Raw genomic sequence first — 19,793 nt, 5'->3', positions numbered from 1 at the left:
CATTTTAATAGTATACTAGTTTGACTACAACATCTAAAGCCAAACGTGTATGGATGAGTCATTTTAATAGTATACTAGTTTGCCTACAACATCTAAAGCCAAACGTGTATGGGTGAGTCATTTTAATAGTATACTAGTTTGCCTACAACATCTAAAGCCAAACGTGTATGGATGAGTCATTTTAATAGTATACTAGTTTGCCTACAACATCTAAAGCCAAACGTGTATGGATGAGTCATTTTAATAGTATACTAGTTTGCCTACAACATCTAAAGCCAAACGTGTATGGGTGAGTCATTTTAATAGTATACTAGTTTGCCTACAACATCTAAAGCCAAACGTGTATGGGTGAGTCATTTTAATAGTATACTAGTTTGACACCTACAACATCTAAAGAGACGTGTATGGAAGTCATTTTAAATCATACTAGTTTGCCTACAACATCTAAAGCCAAACTATGGAAGAAACATTTTAATAGTAACTAGGAAGAATACAACATCTAAAGAAAAACGTGAACTATGGAAAAACAACAGGAACTATGGAAGAAACAACAGGAACTATGGAAAAAAACAACAGGAACTATGGAAGATTTTAACAGGAACTATACAACAAAAACAACAGGAACTATGGAAGAAACTAACAGGAACTATGGAAGAAACAACAGGAACTATGGAAGAAACATTTTACAGGAACTATGGAAGAAACAACAGGAACTATGGAAGAAACAACAGGAACTATGGATGAAAAAAACAGGAACTATGGAAGAAACAACAGGAAATATGGAAGAAACAAAGAAAAACTATGAAGAAACAAAGGAACTATGGAAGAAACAACAGGAACTATGGAAGAAACAACAGGAACTATGGAAAAAACAACAGGAACTATGGAAGAAACAACAGGAACTATGGAAGAAACAACAGGAACTATGGAAGAAACAACAGGAACTATGGAAGAAACAACAGGAACTATGGAAGAAACAACAGGAACTATGGAAGAAACAACAGGAACTATGGAAGAAACAACAGGAACTATGGAAAAACAACAGGAACTATGGAAAAAACAACAGGAACTATGGAAGAAACAACAGGAACTATGGAAGAAACAACAGGAACTATGGAAGAAACAACAGGAACTATGGAAGAAACAACAGGAACTATGGAAGAAACAACAGGAACTATGGAAGAAACAACAGGAACTATGGAAGAAACAACAGGAACTATGGAAGAAACAACAGGAACTATGGAAGAAACAACAGGAAATATGGAAGAAACAACAGGAACTATGGAAGAAACAACAGGAACTATGGAAGAAATCACAGAGAAGATTAGACATAAAGGAGGATCACAACCCAGATTAAGGCTGTGTCCCAAATGCTACCCTATTCCCTATATAGTGCACTACTATAGACCGGAGCCCTATTCCCTATATAGTACACTACTTTAGACCAGAGCCCTATTCCCTATATAGTGCACTACTTTAGACCAGAGCCCTATTCCCTATATAGTGCACTACTTTAGACCAGAGCCCTATTCCCTATATAGTACACTACTTTAGACCAGAGCCCTATTCCCTATATAGTGCACTACTTTAGACCAGAGCCCTATTCCCTATATAGTGCACTACTTTAGACCAGAGCCCTATTCCCTATATATATGTCAGCCGGGGGTTTGGTCTTGCAACCTTTCGGTTACTAGTCCAAAACTCTAACCACTAGGCTACCTGCCACCCCAGTTTCTTGATATGCCACACCTGTCAAGTGGATGGATTATCTTGGCAAGGGAGAAAAGATCACTAACAGGGATGTAAACAAATTTGTGCACAACATTTGAGAGAAATAAGCTTTATGTGCGTATGGAACATTTCTGGGATCTTTTAATTCAGCTCATGAAACATGGGACCAACACTTTACATCTTGCATTTATATTTTTGTTCAGTGTAGTTGTAAAACAAAGTAAAGCATGTAAGCAACTGCTTCCTTGTGCATGAGTCACTGTTCACCTTCAATCAAGGAATCATTGTAACAATAAATAAAAAAATCCAATCCATTTAATGTTACCCCTTTAAAACTAAACATAATTCTAGGCATTTGCTGTTTTTATTCTGCCTTGATAGCGAAGAACATGAAAGCTGTGGGAGTAAATACAGACAATATCTGCACCTTTTCAAAGACCTTTTCGCTCTGTCACATAATTATGCAGAATAGTCATACTTACAAAAAACCTATGGTGATTGAGTGCTACAAATTCCAGTGTAGACCCCCTTTCTGTGTTTACAAACATTACCGCACGAGGGCGATGCGCGCAAGTGGTGGTGGTTAACTTTAATACTTAAAAAAAAAACGCTGTAATTTCAACCAGAAAAATGTCTCTTTGCCTAACGCTAGCTGTTGCTACAGCCTATTATTTCAATGAGCGTTAGCATTCTAGCTAACAACTGCTGCATCCAAAATAGTTATTCTGCAAAGATCACAACCAAATATAATCTTAGCGACTGTTCCATCAAGATTCAAAACATCATTGTACGTGTTTGAGAACCCCCAAAAAAGTGATTTTGTTTCTAAGTAATAAAAACGTAAAACTAAGCTATGTTGAATGGGCGCAGATGACTTTCGCCAAGAGTCGCGCGCACCTGTACTCAGTACGTGTGACCCTTCAACTACACCAATATCACATTGGGGGTACAAAATTACGTTACACAAGGACCTTAACAAGGGACATAGAGACACTTACAATTCTAACAGCTTTTTTGTTAGTCGAGTATTTAATTGTCTTAAAATACATTTAAATGTATTTTTGTAAGGTAAGAAAACGTGGTGATTTTTGTTTGTAAATTTACATTTGTGAATATGACATGTGGCTAAAATAATAATGAAATTAATTACATAAAATTGTTTCAGCTTATTTCTATCGTAGGATAAGAATCCAAGCAGTACATCTCTCCACAATAGTGTAAAATCTTCATAAATGTGTTCAATTATAAATCTACTGATGTCTTGCCACAGTTTTCTTACATGAACAGAATGCCAAAAAAGAGGCAACCCTGTTTCTGGGTGGTCATTACAAAAGGAGCAATTTGAGTTGATGTTTTCCTTAAACTTCTTCATATAGTGGTTGGCAGGATAATATTTATGAATAATGTTTTACTTCATGTTGGTTTGCAATTATAATGTTGACAAAGTGCCAATGAAACTTTGTGCTTTTCATCGGCAGGTTTTCTTATCATGGTCCTAAATTTATAAGCATAATTTTTTTCCACACAGATATTATATATGGAATAATCGGGACATATTGTATAAAAATACTTCTTTGTTTTTAGAATATTGGTTCCGAAATAATATCCTATTGGTGAGCCAACTGGTAAATGCAGAGGCTCTTTCACTTAATTATAAGGAATTCTTATCACGTTACAAGGTCCCTGTAACACCTAAAGATCTTGCAGTTATTGCAGATGCCATTCCCTCGGGTGTTGCTTTATTATTCAGGAACGTGTCAAGACCTGACCCTCAGAACCTACATTCCATTAACCCTGTTGACTCATCAGTAGGAAAGATTTGTTCCTCTTTTGGTCCATTCAACAACAGAGAGATACGAACCTTCTTTCAGCAGGATATTGTATACCTTTTGTCATGCCTTATTGGGCCGGATTTATTGATAATATCTGTTGGAAAAAAGTTTGGATGTTGCCACACACATACCTACTTGTTAACAAAATTAAGTTTAATTTAAAATTATTCATAGACATGGGATCAAAGTGTTCATTTTTTTGGTATATTCTAATTATCTTCAGTTCATATTTGTTTGCTTTGTAAATACATTTGGATTAATAAGAGAATAAAAATAAACCGTTTTTAAACAGTTTTCCCTTGATAATTATGTTCATGTAATTTAACTAGCTAGCTGCAGCGTCATTGTTTCCGGCGAACACGTTTGCGTACGGAACCACCGGAAGTGGTCCGTCTCGGAATTACTTCCTCTATATAGCCAATTCTTTTTTTGTTTTTGTAATTCTGATACAGCTTCTTGCCGAACATCCAACGACAACGAGTCTGTTTATTGTTGCAGAAACAGGGTGGTTGTTGTTCCCAAAACAACGTTGACGTTTGTTGACGGCTGGCGCGACCTCAATACCGCAAAACTAACATCATCGGGATGGCGGAGGCGCCAGGTACTTCTAACGAGACGATAACGGAGACCATTCAAGTAGAAACACCGCCACCGCCCCAGCAGGTAAACTAGCTATAGAAACCCAAATAATTTGCCAAGTAGTAGATACAGGAAGATAACGAATAGACTGTTTGGAATCGAGTCCAATATGCATGCAGAGGCCGCAGTAGATCAGTTATCTAGTTACAATAGCTAAAGTAATCCATTATTACCTAAAGCCAGCAATTCCATGGTAACGCGGCATTTATACAGAGGCACAGATTTTTCACTTTAAAATCTATGCCAAACAAAAGTAATTGATTTCGAAGTTTAACAAGCCATACAAATGTTTGCACAATGACTACTTTGAACAATTTACTACACAGTAAATAAATAAAACATTTACTGGTAAAAACTGTGCAAATGCAACGTTTGGTAATTTACAGAAAAAATACGTTCAAATCTTCGCTCTGTTTTTATTGTGTTGTCAAACTTCTGCACAGTTCTTCCTATAAATGTTTTTGTAAAAAATTATGTGCAAATTGTTCACAATAGTAATTGGGCATAGAGATCTATGGTTTGTTCAACTTTGAAATAAAAAAAATCTGAGTCTTGGCGTAATTCTTGGCGTAATTCCGTTACCATAGAATTGCCCCTTACTAATTAGCTCATACAATCATGGTGAAACGATTTGATCCTAGCTGTCAACTGTAGCACATTGCCAGTTGTACCAGCCCATCAACTAACTAGCAAATGTGATGTTGACTGACCACATGACCTTGTTGACAAGAGAAACACCAAATGCCCGTATGAAGGTGAAGCTTTAACAGTCTCCTGTTTGTGTCTCTCAGGAGGGGCGTAGCCTGACCATCAAGCTGAGGAAGAGAAAGACTGACAAGAAGGTGGAGTGGTCCAGCGACACAGTGGACAATGAGCATATGGGAAGGAGGTCCTCCAAGTGTGAGTATTTATTTCACACCTTCCTCTGTTTCTAGCTGTTTAGATGCACTTCTCTGTTATCTCGTGCTCTAAAATATATGCATGCAATTGTAGGCATTATTGATGACTGAGTATTTCTGACACCTTCACAGGTTGCTGCGTCTACGAGAAACCCAAACAGTTCGGAGAGTCCTCCTCTGAAAGCGAGGGAGATGACGAAGGCTGTGGAAGTGCACAGTGCATTCTAGGACATGGGAAAGACATGCATGGACACAGTGGAGGGGGTGGGGGGAACTCTGGAGGATCACATGCCCATTAATGATTAAGAGTGGAGACTGGGGGTTACGACACATACTGCTACACACACAGTCTCATTTAATTCAGTCACTGCAGTACTGGGAGGAAAAGGGATAAAGATTAGAAGAGACAGAACAAAGGAAAGAAAACAACCTGTTTGATAAGAAAACGGGGTGCTGTTGAGAGTTCATTGTATATATTACAATCAGTTTTCTTTTTTTATAAAGAGTACTTTTCCTTATTTGTCTAAATACTTGATTTTACTTATGTTGCAGTATCTTAGCCTGTGTGCCAGACAGTCTGTTCCTGCTTGTCAAACAGGGATTTGGAAAGATGATGATGTAACATTGTAGAGAGCTGAAATAGTCTGGTACCCAGACTACTACTAGGGAGCGAGTTCCAAACAACAGCCTATCCAGGGCTCTCCAACCCTGTTCCTGGAGAGCTACCCTCCTGTAGGTTTTTGTAGCTGGTCGATGAGCTGAATCAGGTTAGTTACAACTGTGGTTGGAGTTAACCTACAAGAGGGTAGCTCTCCAGGAACAGGGTGGGAGAGCCCTGCCCTATTCCCTATATAGGGCCCTGTTCGAAAGTATTGCACTTTAAAGGGAAGAGGCTGCCATTTGGGTCGTAACATCTTTTATCTCTACTTCAAAGTAATGAGTACTCCATGAATACTTAAGTAGCAAACAGTCTTATTTTATGGACACAATGTTGTACAGACAAACAGTTGTCTATCTGTAACATTAAAGAAGTTCAGGGGAGTATTTAGGACACTATTTTAAGGAAAAGCTAGTCTTGTTTTTCTTATTTTCATGTAACATTGCTGACATTACCTTTCAGTTGAGTGCAGTGAAAATGTGTTGATGCACAATCCTCTCCCTGCCCTTTACAATCCTCAGAAGTGTTGAGTACATTAGTTTCAGCACTTCAAATAAGAATAGAATTGATGGCAGATTGCCTTAAATTCTGAGAAGATGTTGTGAAGATATGTCCTTTTGTATTGATGAGGTGAGAGAATGTCAACATACCAATAATTAGAAAAATCTTAGAAACCATGCATATGCAACAAATTATATACACTGAGCTACAAAAGTATTGGGACAGTGACATTTTTGTTGTTTTGGCTCTACTCCATGGCTACTCAAATAACACAATGACTATGAGGTGAAATTGCAGACTTCCAGCTTTAATTAGAAAGTGTTTTCATTCATATTGTAAACCGTTTAGAAATTCCAACACTTTTTGTACATAGTCCTGCCATTTTAGGGGACCAACTGTATTGGGACAGATTCACTTAAGTGTATTAAAGTAGTACAAAGTTAAGTATTTGGTCCCATATTCATTTCACGCAATGACTACATCAAGCTTGTGACTACAAATTTGTTGGATTCATTTTCTGTTTGGTTGTTTCAGATTATTTTGTGCCCAATAGAAATGAATAGTAAATAATGTATTGTCATTTTGGAGTCAAATAATATATGTTTCTGAACACTTCTACATTAATGTGGATGCTACCATAATTCTGGATAATCCTGAATGAATCGTGAATAATAATACGTGAGAAAGTTAGATGAACATATCACATCCCCCGCTCCTCCTAAAAATGCTAACCTCCCGTTATTGTGATAGTGAGAGTTTAGCATGTCTTGGGGGTATGACATAAAATGCTAACCTCCCGTGTGCCTGTAACCCTCAAGTTAAAGCTGAGAGTCTGCACTTTAACCTCACAGTCTATGCATAATTTTACATCCCCAAGTGCTGGAGTACAGAGCCAAAACAACAGTTGTGTCACTGTCCCAATACTTTTGTAGTTCACTGTATATCCTTTAATTCATTATCCCCTCTGAGAATGAATGCACCAGGGCAACATTGGCAGTAACCTCCGCTGCATGCTGGTTGGTTATGAAGAAAAAAAAAGTTGCCATTTTAAATCAGTCTTATATTTGCATCATACTTATTGCACTGTGATCTGCTGTGATCGGGCAGAGAAGATAACGTTTGTTTCAATGAGAGGAGATAAATGCCATTTATTTAGTGCTGCTCTGTACTTTCCATACTAGACTGAACATAAAGTGGGAGAAAATGTATTACCGCAGTCCAGATCATGCAGTTCAACTGAAGACATGGGAGAAAGAGAGTTTTTGAATGGATAGGGAGAAGGTGCATGATGAATTGCTGGCCCAAGCTGTGTTCACCAGTGTCTCAACTGACCAAAGGTCACTGGCCATTTCCCCATTGTATACTCCTCGCATCCTCTCTCCTCGTCTCCTTCTCAAAACCCAATCGAAGGAGAGGGTTAGAGGGGTGGGACCTCTGGCTTTCTCATCCAATGGATTTTGAGGAGAGACGACGTGAGGAGTATGCAATTGAGAAAAGGCCAGTGTCTCGGGCTTCATCCTTTGTGGTTCCAAACACCGTATTACTACTTAAAACTGTACTTGATCTGTGACAACATACACTATGTATAATGGACTACATCCAATTTCACCATACATCACCGTTTTCTATTACAGATACACACATACAATGTTCCTGTACTGGTAAAGCACCTTTCTGTACATAAAATATATCATATGAGATCAGATTTAATGTGAATAAAAGATTAAATCACTTTGTCCAAGTGTGTTACATGAGTTGAACTTGAGATGTATGTGTATATCATAGCACAAATAAAGATTCTTCAAGGCTGCATGGAAATTAGAATATTGGTTTATTATTGTATTAGTTCTGGACCTCCCAACAATCTCTCCTACAACACTGATAGTTCAGGCCAGGGGTGTATTCACTAGGAACCAAACGTAAGCAAACAGGCCAAAAGGGGGAAGACTACCAGAACTAATTTCCATTGCACAATGTTTTTCTACGGTGTGCACTAATGAATAAACCCCTGGGTCTCCCATCAACCCCACCTACAAGACCGTTCAGGTTTCCAGGACTGTACCGTAGTTACCTCATCTCACTATAGGTCAACACAGAGGGATACTGAATTAGTGGTTTGTGGCCATGGAGACGAATAGAAATAAGTCAAATGACCAGGTCACATCCAGGGACCTCATCAGTGAGGTTATTCTGGTCTTTGTCCTGGCTGCCAAAAGTATGAATCCTATTGACGGAGAGCTCCCAATACCTGACACATGGCCTTGGATTGCATCCCAAATGACACCCTATTCCCCACATAGTGCACTACTTTTGACCAGGACCCATAGGGCTATATAGGAAATAGGGTGCCTTCTAGGGATAAACACACCATATTGAGATATTATGTCACTCGTTTCATGGCATTTTTACATCTGCAACATTGATCAATGTTTGGCTACTGAACATGGCCATGGTGAATTTTTATGTGATTGTTTTGCTGCCTTTTGAGAATCAGATTCTCGAGTCATTTTGACAGTGATCCAGCACTTGTCTGGGGACATTGCACATTCTCGTTACAAAACAACATCTTTCTTTATAATCAACACATGGGAGTAACAAGTCAAAAATGTGACAAAAACACACACGAGATAAAAGGCAGAGAGGAATTGCAGATATGGTATCACTGTTCAAAGTTCTCATTATCAGTACGCAGCGAGGGTAGTATCGTATAACGTTCTGCATCACTGTGAAGTTTTGATAGCTGTATCTGTTTTGCTACGATACAAAAAAACTATCTGAAAAAGGCCATTGTAGAAACTAGAGCATTCTTTCATGATACAGGGGCACTGTGGGTAAAAAACCCTCTTCCACATGCAATACTGTAGATTGTGGCTCATGCTGAGGAGGAAGAAAACCTTTGCAGGTAGAATTTAGTGTTCCTGAGCTTGACTGTTGGTTTCTATGGGATTGTGCAAAACTTGCTACTGGATAACTGCACAACCAATTTTCATATAAACACATTTTCTTAAAAAAGGGTTACCATTGAATGTTTCTGGTCTGTAAGTTACCTTTCAAATCAGGAACCATATGTGTGATAAGACAGATACATATATAAATGTGTTCAATTTGTAGTGTACTATTAAGAATATGATTATCATGGAGAAAGACAGGGATAATATACTAAGGCATACTTGTAAAGTTAAACTACCTACACATGCAGTATTATGGCACAGGAAATAAACAGACAAGGCTAATAAACCTTATGTCCAAAAAACAAACATCAAGCTTTGAAAGAAAACTATGAAAAAAAAGTGCTGGTATCTGTCGAGTAGATATTCAAAAGTGAATCTGAACAAAACAAAAGAATCCCTCTTGCCATGTCTAATTAAACAAAATTGTATGAATTTGAGTATCAAAGAAAAGTACTTTAGGGGGAGGGAAACTCATACGAAAAGGCAGAAGAATAGAACTGAGAGATGACAACAGTGTTATCACTGGGGCCTATTTGACCAAGATTGTAGTGGATGTGCTTTGCCTCAGCTCCAATGAATATCACATTAGTGAGGTGAAATGTAGCTTCAAAGTCCTTCAGCCTCTCCCTCTCCTCATTGAACACAGTGGGCTCAGCTGGGCTCAGCTCTTTTCACGTGACTGTCTTTGCATTGATAGGCTGTCGAAACGTAACCTCTCAGTCCCTCCACGTCAGGGTCCCGAAACAACACCCCCACAACATTCCTCCACAACCCCCCACCCCCCCCAACTTTCCTCCATGTCAAAGGATTTCCTGTGGGGAGAAATGATCAGTAAACAGATCAGTAAATGATCTAATGATCAGTAAACAGATCAGTAAATGATCTAATGATCAGTAAACAGATCAGTAAATGATCAGTAAATTATCGGTGAACAGATCAGTAAATGATCTAATGATCAGTAAATTATCAGTAAACAGATCAGTAAATGATCTAATGATCGGTAAACAGATCAGTAAATGATCTAATGATCAGTAAACAGATCAATAAATGATCTAATGATCAGTAAACAGATCAGTAAATGATCTAATGATCAGCAAACAGATCAATAAATGATCTAATGATCAGTAAACAGATCAGTAAATGATCTAGTGATCGGTAAACGGATCAGTAAATGATCTAGTGATCGGTAAACAGTTAGTGGTTCAGATGCTTTAAAATAGCCTCAAGCTAACCATAACAAAATCACATGGGAAGGTCATTAGGATGACAACAGCAAGAGAAAAACAGGAGATGAAAACAACTTCAAACCTGTCAGCTCTAAAAGTCTGGGTTGTATCCACTAGGCAAACAGAAGAAAACGTACTGAGGCAGGGACAACCTGACCTCGCCCAAAAATAAACACTTTTTGTAATTTTCTGTAGCAAACGTGCACTTTGACCCTATTACATGGACAAAACCCTCACTTTATTCCCATGTGTCTGCTGTTTGTGGCTATTATAGCAGCACCCCTTCAGACAAATAAAATCCCATCCTTTCTTCATACATAACTGCTCTCTATGTAAACGGGAATGATATGTCTTTCCTCAAAGCCATAGATATATCATTAGTTCAAGCTGGTTTCACACAACTTGGAGAATGTCACAGTTCCTTTTCTCTGGTTGCAAGATTAAAATAGCTGAAAGAGCAGTTTGTGGCGGGCTGTAGATTAAAATAGCTGAAAGAGCAGTTTGTGGCGGGCTGTAGATTAAAATAGCTGAAAGAGCAGTTTGTGGCGGGCTGTAGATTAAAATAGCTGAAAGCAGAGCAGTTTGTGGCAGGCTGTAGATTAAAATAGCTGAAAGCAGAGCAGTTTGTGGCAGGCTGTAGATTAAAATAGCTGAAAGCAGAGCAGTTTGTGGCAGGCTGTAGATTAAAATAGCTGAAAGCAGAGCAGTTTGTGGCGGGCTGTAGATTAAAATAGCTGAAAGAGCAGCTGATTAAAAAGCTGAAAGAGCAGTTTGTGGCGGGCTGTAGATTAAAATAGCTGAAAGCAGAGCAGTTTGTGGCAGGCTGTAGATTAAAATAGCTGAAAGAGCAGTTTGTGGCAGGCTGTAGATTAAAATAGCTGAAAGCAGAGCAGTTTGTGGCAGGCTGTAGATTAAAATAGCTGAAAGCAGAGCAGTTTGTGGCAGGCTGTAGATTAAAATAGCTGAAAGCAGAGCAGTTTGTGGCGGGCTGTAGATTAAAATAGCTGAAAGCAGAGCAGTTTGTGGCGGGCTGTAGATTAAAATAGCTGAAAGCAGAGCAGTTTGTGGCAGGCTGTAGATTAAAATAGCTGAAAGAGCAGTTTGTGGCAGGCTGTAGATTAAAATAGCTGAAAGCAGAGCAGTTTGTGGCAGGCTGTAGATTAAAATAGCTGAAAGCAGAGCAGTTTGTGGCGGGCTGTAGATTAAAATAGCTGAAAAAGCAGTTTGTGGCAGGCTGTAGATCAAAATAGCTGAAAGAGCAGTTGGTGGCGGGCTGTAGATTAAAATAGCTGAAAGCAGAGCAGTTTGTGGCAGGCTGTAGATTAAAATAGCTGAAAGAGCAGTTTGTGGCAGGCTGTAGATTAAAATAGCTGAAAGCAGAGCAGTTTGTGGCAGGCTGTAGATTAAAATAGCTGAAAGCAGAGCAGTTTGTGGCAGGCTGTAGATTAAAATAGCTGAAAGCAGAGCAGTTTGTGGCGGGCTGTAGATTAAAATAGCTGAAAGCAGAGCAGTTTGTGGCAGGCTGTAGATTAAAATAGCTGAAAGCAGAGCAGTTTGTGGCAGGCTGTAGATTAAAATAGCTGAAAGCAGAGCAGTTTGTGGCGGGCTGTAGATGAAAATAGTTGAAAGCAGAGCAGTTTGTGGCGGGCTGTAGATTAAAATAGCTGAAAAAGCAGTTTGTGGCGGGCTGTAGATTAAAATAGCTTAAAAAGCAGTTTGTGGCGGGCTGTAGATTAAAATAGCTGAAAAAGCAGTTTGTGGCGGGCTGTAGATTAAAATAGCTGAAAAAGCAGTTTTGGCGGGCTGTAGATTAAAATAGCTGAAAAAGCAGTTTGTGGCGGGCTGTAGATCAAAATAGCTGAAAGAGCAGTTTGTGGCGGGCTGTAGATTAAAATAGCTGAAAGCAGAGCAGTTTGTGGCGGGCTGTAGATTAAAATAGCTGAAAGCAGAGCAGTTTGTGGCGGGCTGTAGATTAAAATAGCTGAAAGCAGAGCAGTTTGTGGCAGGCTGTAGATTAAAATAGCTGAAAGCAGAGCAGTTTGTGGCGGGCTGTAGATTAAAATAGCTGAAAGCAGAGCAGTTTGTGGCAGGCTGTAGATTAAAATAGCTGAAAAAGCAGTTTGTGGCAGGCTGTAGATCAAAATAGCTGAAAGAGCAGTTTGTGGCGGGCTGTAACCTAGCGGTTAAAAGCTTTGGGCCAGTAACCGAAAGGTCGCTGGTTCAAATCCTCGAGCAGACTAGGTGATATGTGGCCTTGAGCAAGGCAAATAACCCTAATTTCTCTGGATAAGAGTGTCTGCTAAATGACCCCCAAAAAAACAAAACAAAAAAAAATGGTAGAAGGTGCAAAGATTATTCTTGTCTAGTTTGGCAGTCTCCATAGTTTGAGTTTACACTAAGTTTGCCCAATATTTTTTAATCTTTCTGCATTTTGTTAACATGAAAACTCACACTTTACATCCCAAGGCTGTAGTACAGTTTGAAAACACAGAAAATCAAACAGAGTGAAAGAGACTGAAAGAACTTACCAAAACAAACTTTCTTTCAGGGATCATCTTTCCTTTGATGTATTATTTTGTAGTCAGGTACATTTCTGTAACTTCCCCATCGTCTCCCACTTCCTCCTCCTCCTCCACCTCCTTTTCTCCTTTCTCTTCCTCCACCTCATCGCCCTCTCCTAAGATCACACACTGCCGGACGCTGACAGAGATGACTAGTGCTTGCACGATGCCGTACACCAGAGCAAAATGTGGAAGATACTCCTGGACCAACCAGAGCACTCCTGCCATTCCAACAGTGGAGACAAAAAACATTGCCATTCCATGGAGCCACAACTTCAGTCCTCCTTGGACCCCTAGCATCTCCAGGACCAACTTGGTAGGGGGGGACACAGTCCACAGGAAGCCCACCACAAGCAGGTCAAACAGGTGGCGAAGGAGGTTGAAGCAGATCTCATAGTGTTCCGGAACTATCTCCCCATTCCAGGCACGTGCAAAGAACCGGAAGGCTGATGAGGAGCTAGGTGTGGGAGAAGGTGGAGGAGTTCCATAGTCAGAATACTCCCCATCGTTGTCAGAGTCCCATCCTCCACCGATACATTTCCTCTGCTTGAGCCCACCAGGTTCAGCTGCTCTTGGCCAGAGGAAGTCGGAGGACGGCAGAACCTTAGTCCACCATCTGGAGCCACCATGTTCTGCTTTCCCCTCAGCCACCTGCTTGCCCTTGCCCAGATCTTCAATTTCCAGGGACTGGATTTTCTCCTCACTTGCTTCCCAGTACTCGTCAATCAATGTTGTTTGGTCACTTGCTTGCCTTTTCTGTCCGGTTCCCCAAAACCATGTTGTTAACCCTCCCAAGCCCCAGCTGCCTCTTGTCTGCCTCTCGTCTTTCATGTTTTTGTCAGGTGCTACTTTGCTGCCCCAGGGCCGGTAGGAGACAGCTGGACGCACCCACCCCCAGACTCTTCCTACTACAGCTGTCATGTCAGCTCCCTTAGTTTAGTTCCCTTAATTCTGTCTGGATTTTAGACTAAAGGACTTATGAAGAATGTACTAACGGGTTAAACTGTATATTATTTCTATCAGCTCAAAGGTTTTGTTAGAGTATAGTACATTAGATGAGTCAAATTAACAATAAGAGGGTGTGCACCTCAGGACATGAAAGACCTGTAGGTGTTCAATGTTATATTGAAACCAACAATACGGTCCCTACACAGCACAGCACCTACACCCAAGGGAAAATTCCAATGTGAGGTACTAGCTACATGTCTTCCCCAAATAGACTTTCACCTTGCTTTAGCCAATTTTGCTCTTATAACAGTGAGTGCCATACAAACAAACCATACCAGAATACAACTTTGAGTAAATCAAATAGCCAGTTTTACGTCAGTGTAAAGATTAGGGATTCAATTGTAAGATACTTAGTCTATACATATATGTACTTGGCTACAATATTTTCAGGTACTTCCTGAAGAACATGTCCAACTTTACAGGGTAAAGACGTTTAGTGGAGGAATGTAGCAGGCCAATATTACATCTCTGACAGTGTTTCTCTTGAGTCTCTTCCACTTCTTGATCTGTGGAGGGTTAAAATAGGAGTCAACTCATTGTTACATAACCATCTTACTAGTTACTATTTTTGTTAACATTAGCCAGCTATGCGCTAGATAATCTTACAAAAAAAAGTTGGATATTGATAGCTAGATACATTTAACGGTAGTCTAGTTAAAGTTAGTTGTCACTCGCTAAAGCAAAACTCACCTTGTCCCCTATAACAGTTCGCAAATCAAGATCCGAAAACGTCCACGTAGCTAGCTATCAACTTATTGCCAAAGTAGGTTAATTTGAGTGCCAAACGTACTGAACTGTTATCTAAACGTCGTGGATGTATCCACTTAAACGACTGGCATCTTTTACAATTACGTCCATACGATATCAGCTAAGACGTTTATTCCGAAAACTGCGAAACTCGCCGATTATCTGCAGTAATTGAAGCTGCTAACTAGTTAGCATACAATAGAACGCACCTGGAACCGGAAATAGCTGGCATACTTCCGAGCCGAGTGAAACGAGTTCTGTACCAAAGATTCTATAACCCTAGATAGGCTACGGTCAGTCGTTCCACTGTATAAATTAACCATAGCAGGCAGAGTCAAGCACAAGCTAGTGAGCTCCGATTGGTGCGTTCTAGTATTTATTTGCATAATACATTTTAGGAACGCCTGATGTGTGATGCGTGTGAGAAATAACTCAATTAGGTCATGCATGCCTTCAACGCATTTGATTTTTTTGAAACTTTTAATTCTAGTTTCGGAAAGAAACCCGTACGAGGAGCAAATGTCACTGATGAGAAAAGTGGCATAATATTTCCCAAAAATCCACCTTCTCCCATCACCAAATTTGGTGGTGAGTGAAAACGCTAACCGGATGCTTCACATGACAACACCCGGTTATGCGCCATTGTTCTGCGTGTACCCGTGGATGACATGGCCATTGTTGGCTGTTATTGGTTATTATTTGTAGTGGCTTAGTCCGACTGCTGGATAGAATTGATACACTAGCAAACTTGAATATATTAAAAACTATGTAGAAAGCATTTACTATTCATGTGAAACTCCTGCATTGAATGCTTGTGTTGGCTAGTAACCTTTCTTACAGGGGCAACCTTAAGAGGTATGTGTTAGATATCAAACAATTTGCAAGCCCATACCCCCAGTCAAAAACAGTACACGGATGACTCCATTTTTTTTATTCAAACACTGCAAGCACTAATTGCATGATAAGTGGCAATTGACTTTCAATTACATATCCTTTTTACAGCAGTTGTCAGAGTGTTAGCCTTTGGTAGGAAGGTGTCGGATATCGCCAACGAAATTCCTTGATTGTAGTCTTGGCAACTTCAGGGAATCAAAGCCAAGATAAATTGTTCATGCATACAGCAAAGTCCCCCAATCAACTAAATGCCTACGTTAAGCATTTCATTTCACAACTGAAGCTCTTGAAGAATCTCCCATCTATTTCAGGATCCTCCAAGTCCTAAAAAGACAAATGTGTCAGTTACACACATAACATGATTAGGAACTTAAAACAAACTGCAGTGTCAGTGCATTGAAGGAGCTTAATGGTAATCAGACACCGTCAACTAGTATATTCAAAGAGACACCATGGCACCAACACAGCAAGGAAACAACCACCTTCTGTACTGACCTGTCAACTTATACAAGTAATCCTGGAGTCCGCAGTCTGGGCAGGGCAAAGGAGCAACACTCAACCTCAAGAAAGGAAAGAGCAGCAATTACTACCTCCATTACAATGTACATATGAAAACATCTAACCCAATTGGATTTATCAGCTACTCCGTTGAAACAATAAGGTCACTGGGGAAACCAACCTATATAATCTTATCAGTGCAAGTGATCATGTAGTGAATGACAGATTCAAGACTAATTCATTCACATGCTCTTGATATTTGGCATTTGTGTCTCAGTGCGCTGCGAGAAAGCATCAGTTTAATTCAGGAACCGAAATCGCAATCATCATAGACGCGCTACAGGCATTATCCCATAACACAAGTACATCAAAAATGCGAATGTCACAAATACAAAGTGTAAATTACTTACATTTGTTCCAAAGATGTTGACACCCTCAACAACCACCTTGTGGCCTGAATGCAGAGAAATCCATGATTACATATTGAAACATGGACAAGTACACAGGACCACTATAATATCCACTGTCTCAGATGGTAATGTGAGTTATCATAGTAATTACTCAAGCAATGTATGTTAAGCAGAATCACTGACAGCTGTAGCAAGTTATATATTAACATAACTAGGTCATCATGGTGTAAGTACACATGTCAAGTGACATGAAATCCTTGGACTGGATAATTAGTCATTAGATGGTACTAATGGATCAAAATAATTGATTTCACAACTCACCCAGCAGAACTTATGTTGCCACAATGGCAGCAAACAGACAAATTAAAATGGCCCCTGCCATCGAGCAGCAGAACCTGGGAACGTAACACAGCAAGACGTAAGCTTTTTTGCTACAACCTGAGGTTCAAATGATTCGACAAGGTTGCTTTTATGTCTCAGATGGTAGTGCATGTAAAGTATTCTCATGGTCATTAAACTCAAATACATTACTGTGGTAAACATCACTGACAAGCAAAAATATGTACCTGGATAAATGTATATAACTATGGTTTAGGGAATTGATTCACAGCCACTGGTAGTCTGAGCCACGAAGAGACCTCAATGAAAACTACTTTAATGAATAACAAATATTACACAAAGGGTAAGAGCCTTGCATGAAAGTATCCTCAACTGGTCTAGAAAGTAATGAAATACATTAGAATCCAAAGGTACTTGATGGCATGATACCCGGTATGCATATCCAGAGCACAGTGACCTGAACTTCACGATGTACTCAGAGGCTAGTCTAGGAAATCATTAATGCATACACTGATGGAGCCAACAGGGCTTCTGTGCATTAATCTCACCGATTGGCTGAACACTTGCAGGAGTTGGCATTCATTGCGATGCAGCCATTTCCCCCCCACAGAACACTGGAGACCAACGTCATGGAATCTGAGAATGCAGCTTTAGAGAAAGGAGAAATAGTTAACACCTGACATTATGTAACTAAAGTGTGAATATTGGTTAATCAGAACCAAAAGCATGTCAAATTTCAGCAGTTTACAAAACCAATCAATGATCCATTATAGTTAACGAATAACTCAGTTGATAGTAAGCCATTCTGATGACCACCTAGGATGTAAATGACATTATTTATCTAGGCAAGTCAGTTAACAACAAATTCTTATTTACAATGATGGCCTAACCCTGCCAAACCCTAACGATACTGGGCCAATTGTGCACTGCCCTATGGGACTCCCAATCACGACCGGTTAAACAGCCAAGGATCGAACCCGGATCTGTAGCGATTCCTCTAGGACTGAGATGCAGGGGTGGGTACAATTTGTTACGTTCTAAAAACAACGCCAACAAACGCATACAAAAGTAGCATTTGCAAATAACCTAGCCAACTAGCTGCCGAATAGGTATCAACTCACAACGTAACTTATTCTTAATAGGACAGACATTTTGGGAATAAACATGGCGTGTGAAAAACGTTACAGAATTGCCCACTCCCTGCCCGGTATCTAATTCTGCCACGATACGTCGTATGCGTTCGTTGCCAACCTTCTTATTTACGACGTTTTGGAACGTTCACCAAATTAAACCGACCCAGATGCAGTGCCGTAAAAAGCTGCACCACTCAGGAGTCAGTCATCAGTACTGTCCCGACAAAATGACAGGGTTAACTAAATGTTTGTTGGGCAAGCTCGGAACACCGTGCTGCACATTTAAACTTCAGTCCCCAAGACGAGAACAGACTAGGGGAGGCACACAGTACTACAACGAAATCTATTCCACATCAAGTAACTGATGGAAGCAGTAAAATTAAACTTATACAACTTATGGAACACAGGCACAGATATGTTATGCATACACATGGATTTTGTATTGTAGATGTGGTAGTGGCTTGAGGGCACACTTGTGAAATCTGAACCTAGATGACTTATTAAATTGTAATAACTGGCGTAATTTTGCTGGACGACAGGAAGGGGATCCGTAATACAAAAAAAAACACGTGTTTTAGCACGCAAAATGTAGAGTTCGAAATTAATTGCAGAGTAAAATATACAACATTTACGGGCGGAAAGCAAACAATGGATCAAACTTCAAAACCTTGAATTATTTGTCAACCTCCAGGTGCCCCAGAAACTCACCATCAAATGATACTGCTTGAGACGCCCGTCCACTTCCCTGAGACAACCAAACATGTTGCATTAATTAAATTCTTTCAACTATATAGGTAACGTTAGTGAATGATACATAATTGAGGGAAGTGTCTCAGTGCACTGTGAAAGAACATCACTGTAAAATCAGAGACTCTAGTCTAGTAAATCATCATAAACACTCCAAACGCAAGACACATTTCATTATTAGGGTCAGCGGTGCACGTCTTTCGTGCATGAGCACATGGTGTTGCTGGCTAGCTAAAGTAGGTATATAAACTAGTTAAATTTACCTTGCAAACTTCTCGTGACTTGGGAAACCTCTCAGCCACACTCGCCGTCTTTATAACAAGCATTACCAACCCATTTGGGGCGTATTTTTCCCGACATAAATGTAACCATTGTCTTCATCTTTTTCTCATTTGCCTACACCACTCATTCAAGAGTCTTGACTGGAGAGAGGCCTAATGAATGGGGTGCGTTGTATTTATACGGCTGGGTCCTTACAGCTATACGGCTAGCACATATACTGCCTGTTTTTATATTTTTATTCATACATATCCCATAACGATGTTTAGATACAATATTGTAACGTCTATATTTCCACGTTTGTTTTCAGGTAAATATTTACAAGGTGATAAACTGGAAAATATCGACAATTTCTGAGATTTCGAAACCTCCGACAAATACTTATTATGCGCACTAGGTGGCGTATTTCCCACTAAATATCCATGACAGGCCTACAAACCACACCCTCTGGCACGCCCACTTTTATAGATATCCTGACAAAATACACTTCTCTCCGCCATGACAATTTTTTATTTTTTATTTTATTTCACCTTTATTTAACCAGGTAGGCTGGTTAAAGTTCCCATTTGCAACTGCGACCTGGTCGAGATAAAGCAAAGCAGGTAGACACATACAACAACACAGAATTACACATGGAATAAACAAACATGCAATCAATAATACAGTAGAAAAATCGATATACAGCATGTGCAAATGAGGTAGGATAAGAGAGGTAAGGCAATAAATAGGCCATGGTGGTG

General features: G+C 39.7%; 2 protein-coding genes, 1 long non-coding RNA gene and 1 other non-coding gene across 5 annotated transcripts; 1 reads left to right on the top strand and 3 right to left on the bottom strand.

The window, feature by feature from the left end:
* Positions 1-3,907: 3,907 nt before the first annotated feature.
* LOC112229407 (E3 ubiquitin-protein ligase PPP1R11) lies at positions 3,908-6,704 on the top strand. The gene is made up of 3 exons (XM_024395228.2): positions 3,908-4,226; positions 4,994-5,102; positions 5,234-6,704. Exons 1-3 carry the CDS (start codon positions 4,149-4,151, stop codon positions 5,398-5,400), a joined length of 354 nt encoding a protein of 117 aa, XP_024250996.1. The 5' UTR covers positions 3,908-4,148; the 3' UTR covers positions 5,401-6,704.
* Positions 6,705-8,074: 1,370 nt separating this feature from the next.
* On the bottom strand, positions 8,075-15,026 carry LOC112229408 (uncharacterized protein C6orf47 homolog). Its single transcript, XM_024395229.2, has 3 exons — positions 14,697-15,026; positions 12,966-14,512; positions 8,075-10,023 (listed from the first exon to the last, which is right to left on the bottom strand). Exon 2 carries the CDS (start codon positions 13,917-13,919, stop codon positions 13,008-13,010), a length of 912 nt encoding a protein of 303 aa, XP_024250997.1. The 5' UTR covers positions 13,920-14,512; positions 14,697-15,026; the 3' UTR covers positions 8,075-10,023; positions 12,966-13,007.
* Positions 15,027-15,669: 643 nt separating this feature from the next.
* LOC112229409 lies at positions 15,670-19,194 on the bottom strand. Of its 2 annotated transcripts, none has more exons than XR_002950172.1 (7): positions 19,038-19,194; positions 18,736-18,772; positions 17,443-17,542; positions 16,877-16,950; positions 16,556-16,599; positions 16,143-16,207; positions 15,670-15,971 (listed from the first exon to the last, which is right to left on the bottom strand). It is a non-coding gene; the product is annotated as an uncharacterized LOC112229409 (long non-coding RNA). The 2 variants fall into 2 exon arrangements; XR_006080564.1 differs by having other exon boundaries at positions 17,443-17,530.
* Positions 17,026-17,108, bottom strand: LOC112230041. The gene has a single exon (XR_002950258.1). It is a non-coding gene; the product is annotated as a small nucleolar RNA Z195/SNORD33/SNORD32 family (small nucleolar RNA).
* Positions 19,195-19,793: the final 599 nt, after the last annotated feature.

This window comes from Oncorhynchus tshawytscha, linkage group LG31 (genome assembly GCF_018296145.1).
Source record: "Oncorhynchus tshawytscha isolate Ot180627B linkage group LG31, Otsh_v2.0, whole genome shotgun sequence".
Taxonomy (NCBI): domain Eukaryota; kingdom Metazoa; phylum Chordata; class Actinopteri; order Salmoniformes; family Salmonidae; genus Oncorhynchus; species Oncorhynchus tshawytscha.
This window is presented reverse-complemented; position numbering and strand designations above follow the sequence as displayed.

What these genes read in the sequence shown, in the direction of transcription:
- LOC112229408 (XM_024395229.2), bottom strand. Translation starts at nt 13,919, where the DNA reads ATGACAGCTGTAGTAGGAAGAGTCTGGGGGTGGGTGCGTCCAGCTGTC.
- LOC112229407 (XM_024395228.2), top strand. Translation starts at nt 4,149, where the DNA reads ATGGCGGAGGCGCCAGGTACTTCTAACGAGACGATAACGGAGACCATT. An exon ending in CACCGCCACCGCCCCAGCAG is followed by an intron (nt 4,227 to 4,993) that starts GTAAACTAGCTA and finishes TGTGTCTCTCAG; the next exon opens with GAGGGGCGTAGCCTGACCAT. An exon ending in GGGAAGGAGGTCCTCCAAGT is followed by an intron (nt 5,103 to 5,233) that starts GTGAGTATTTAT and finishes ACACCTTCACAG; the next exon opens with GTTGCTGCGTCTACGAGAAA.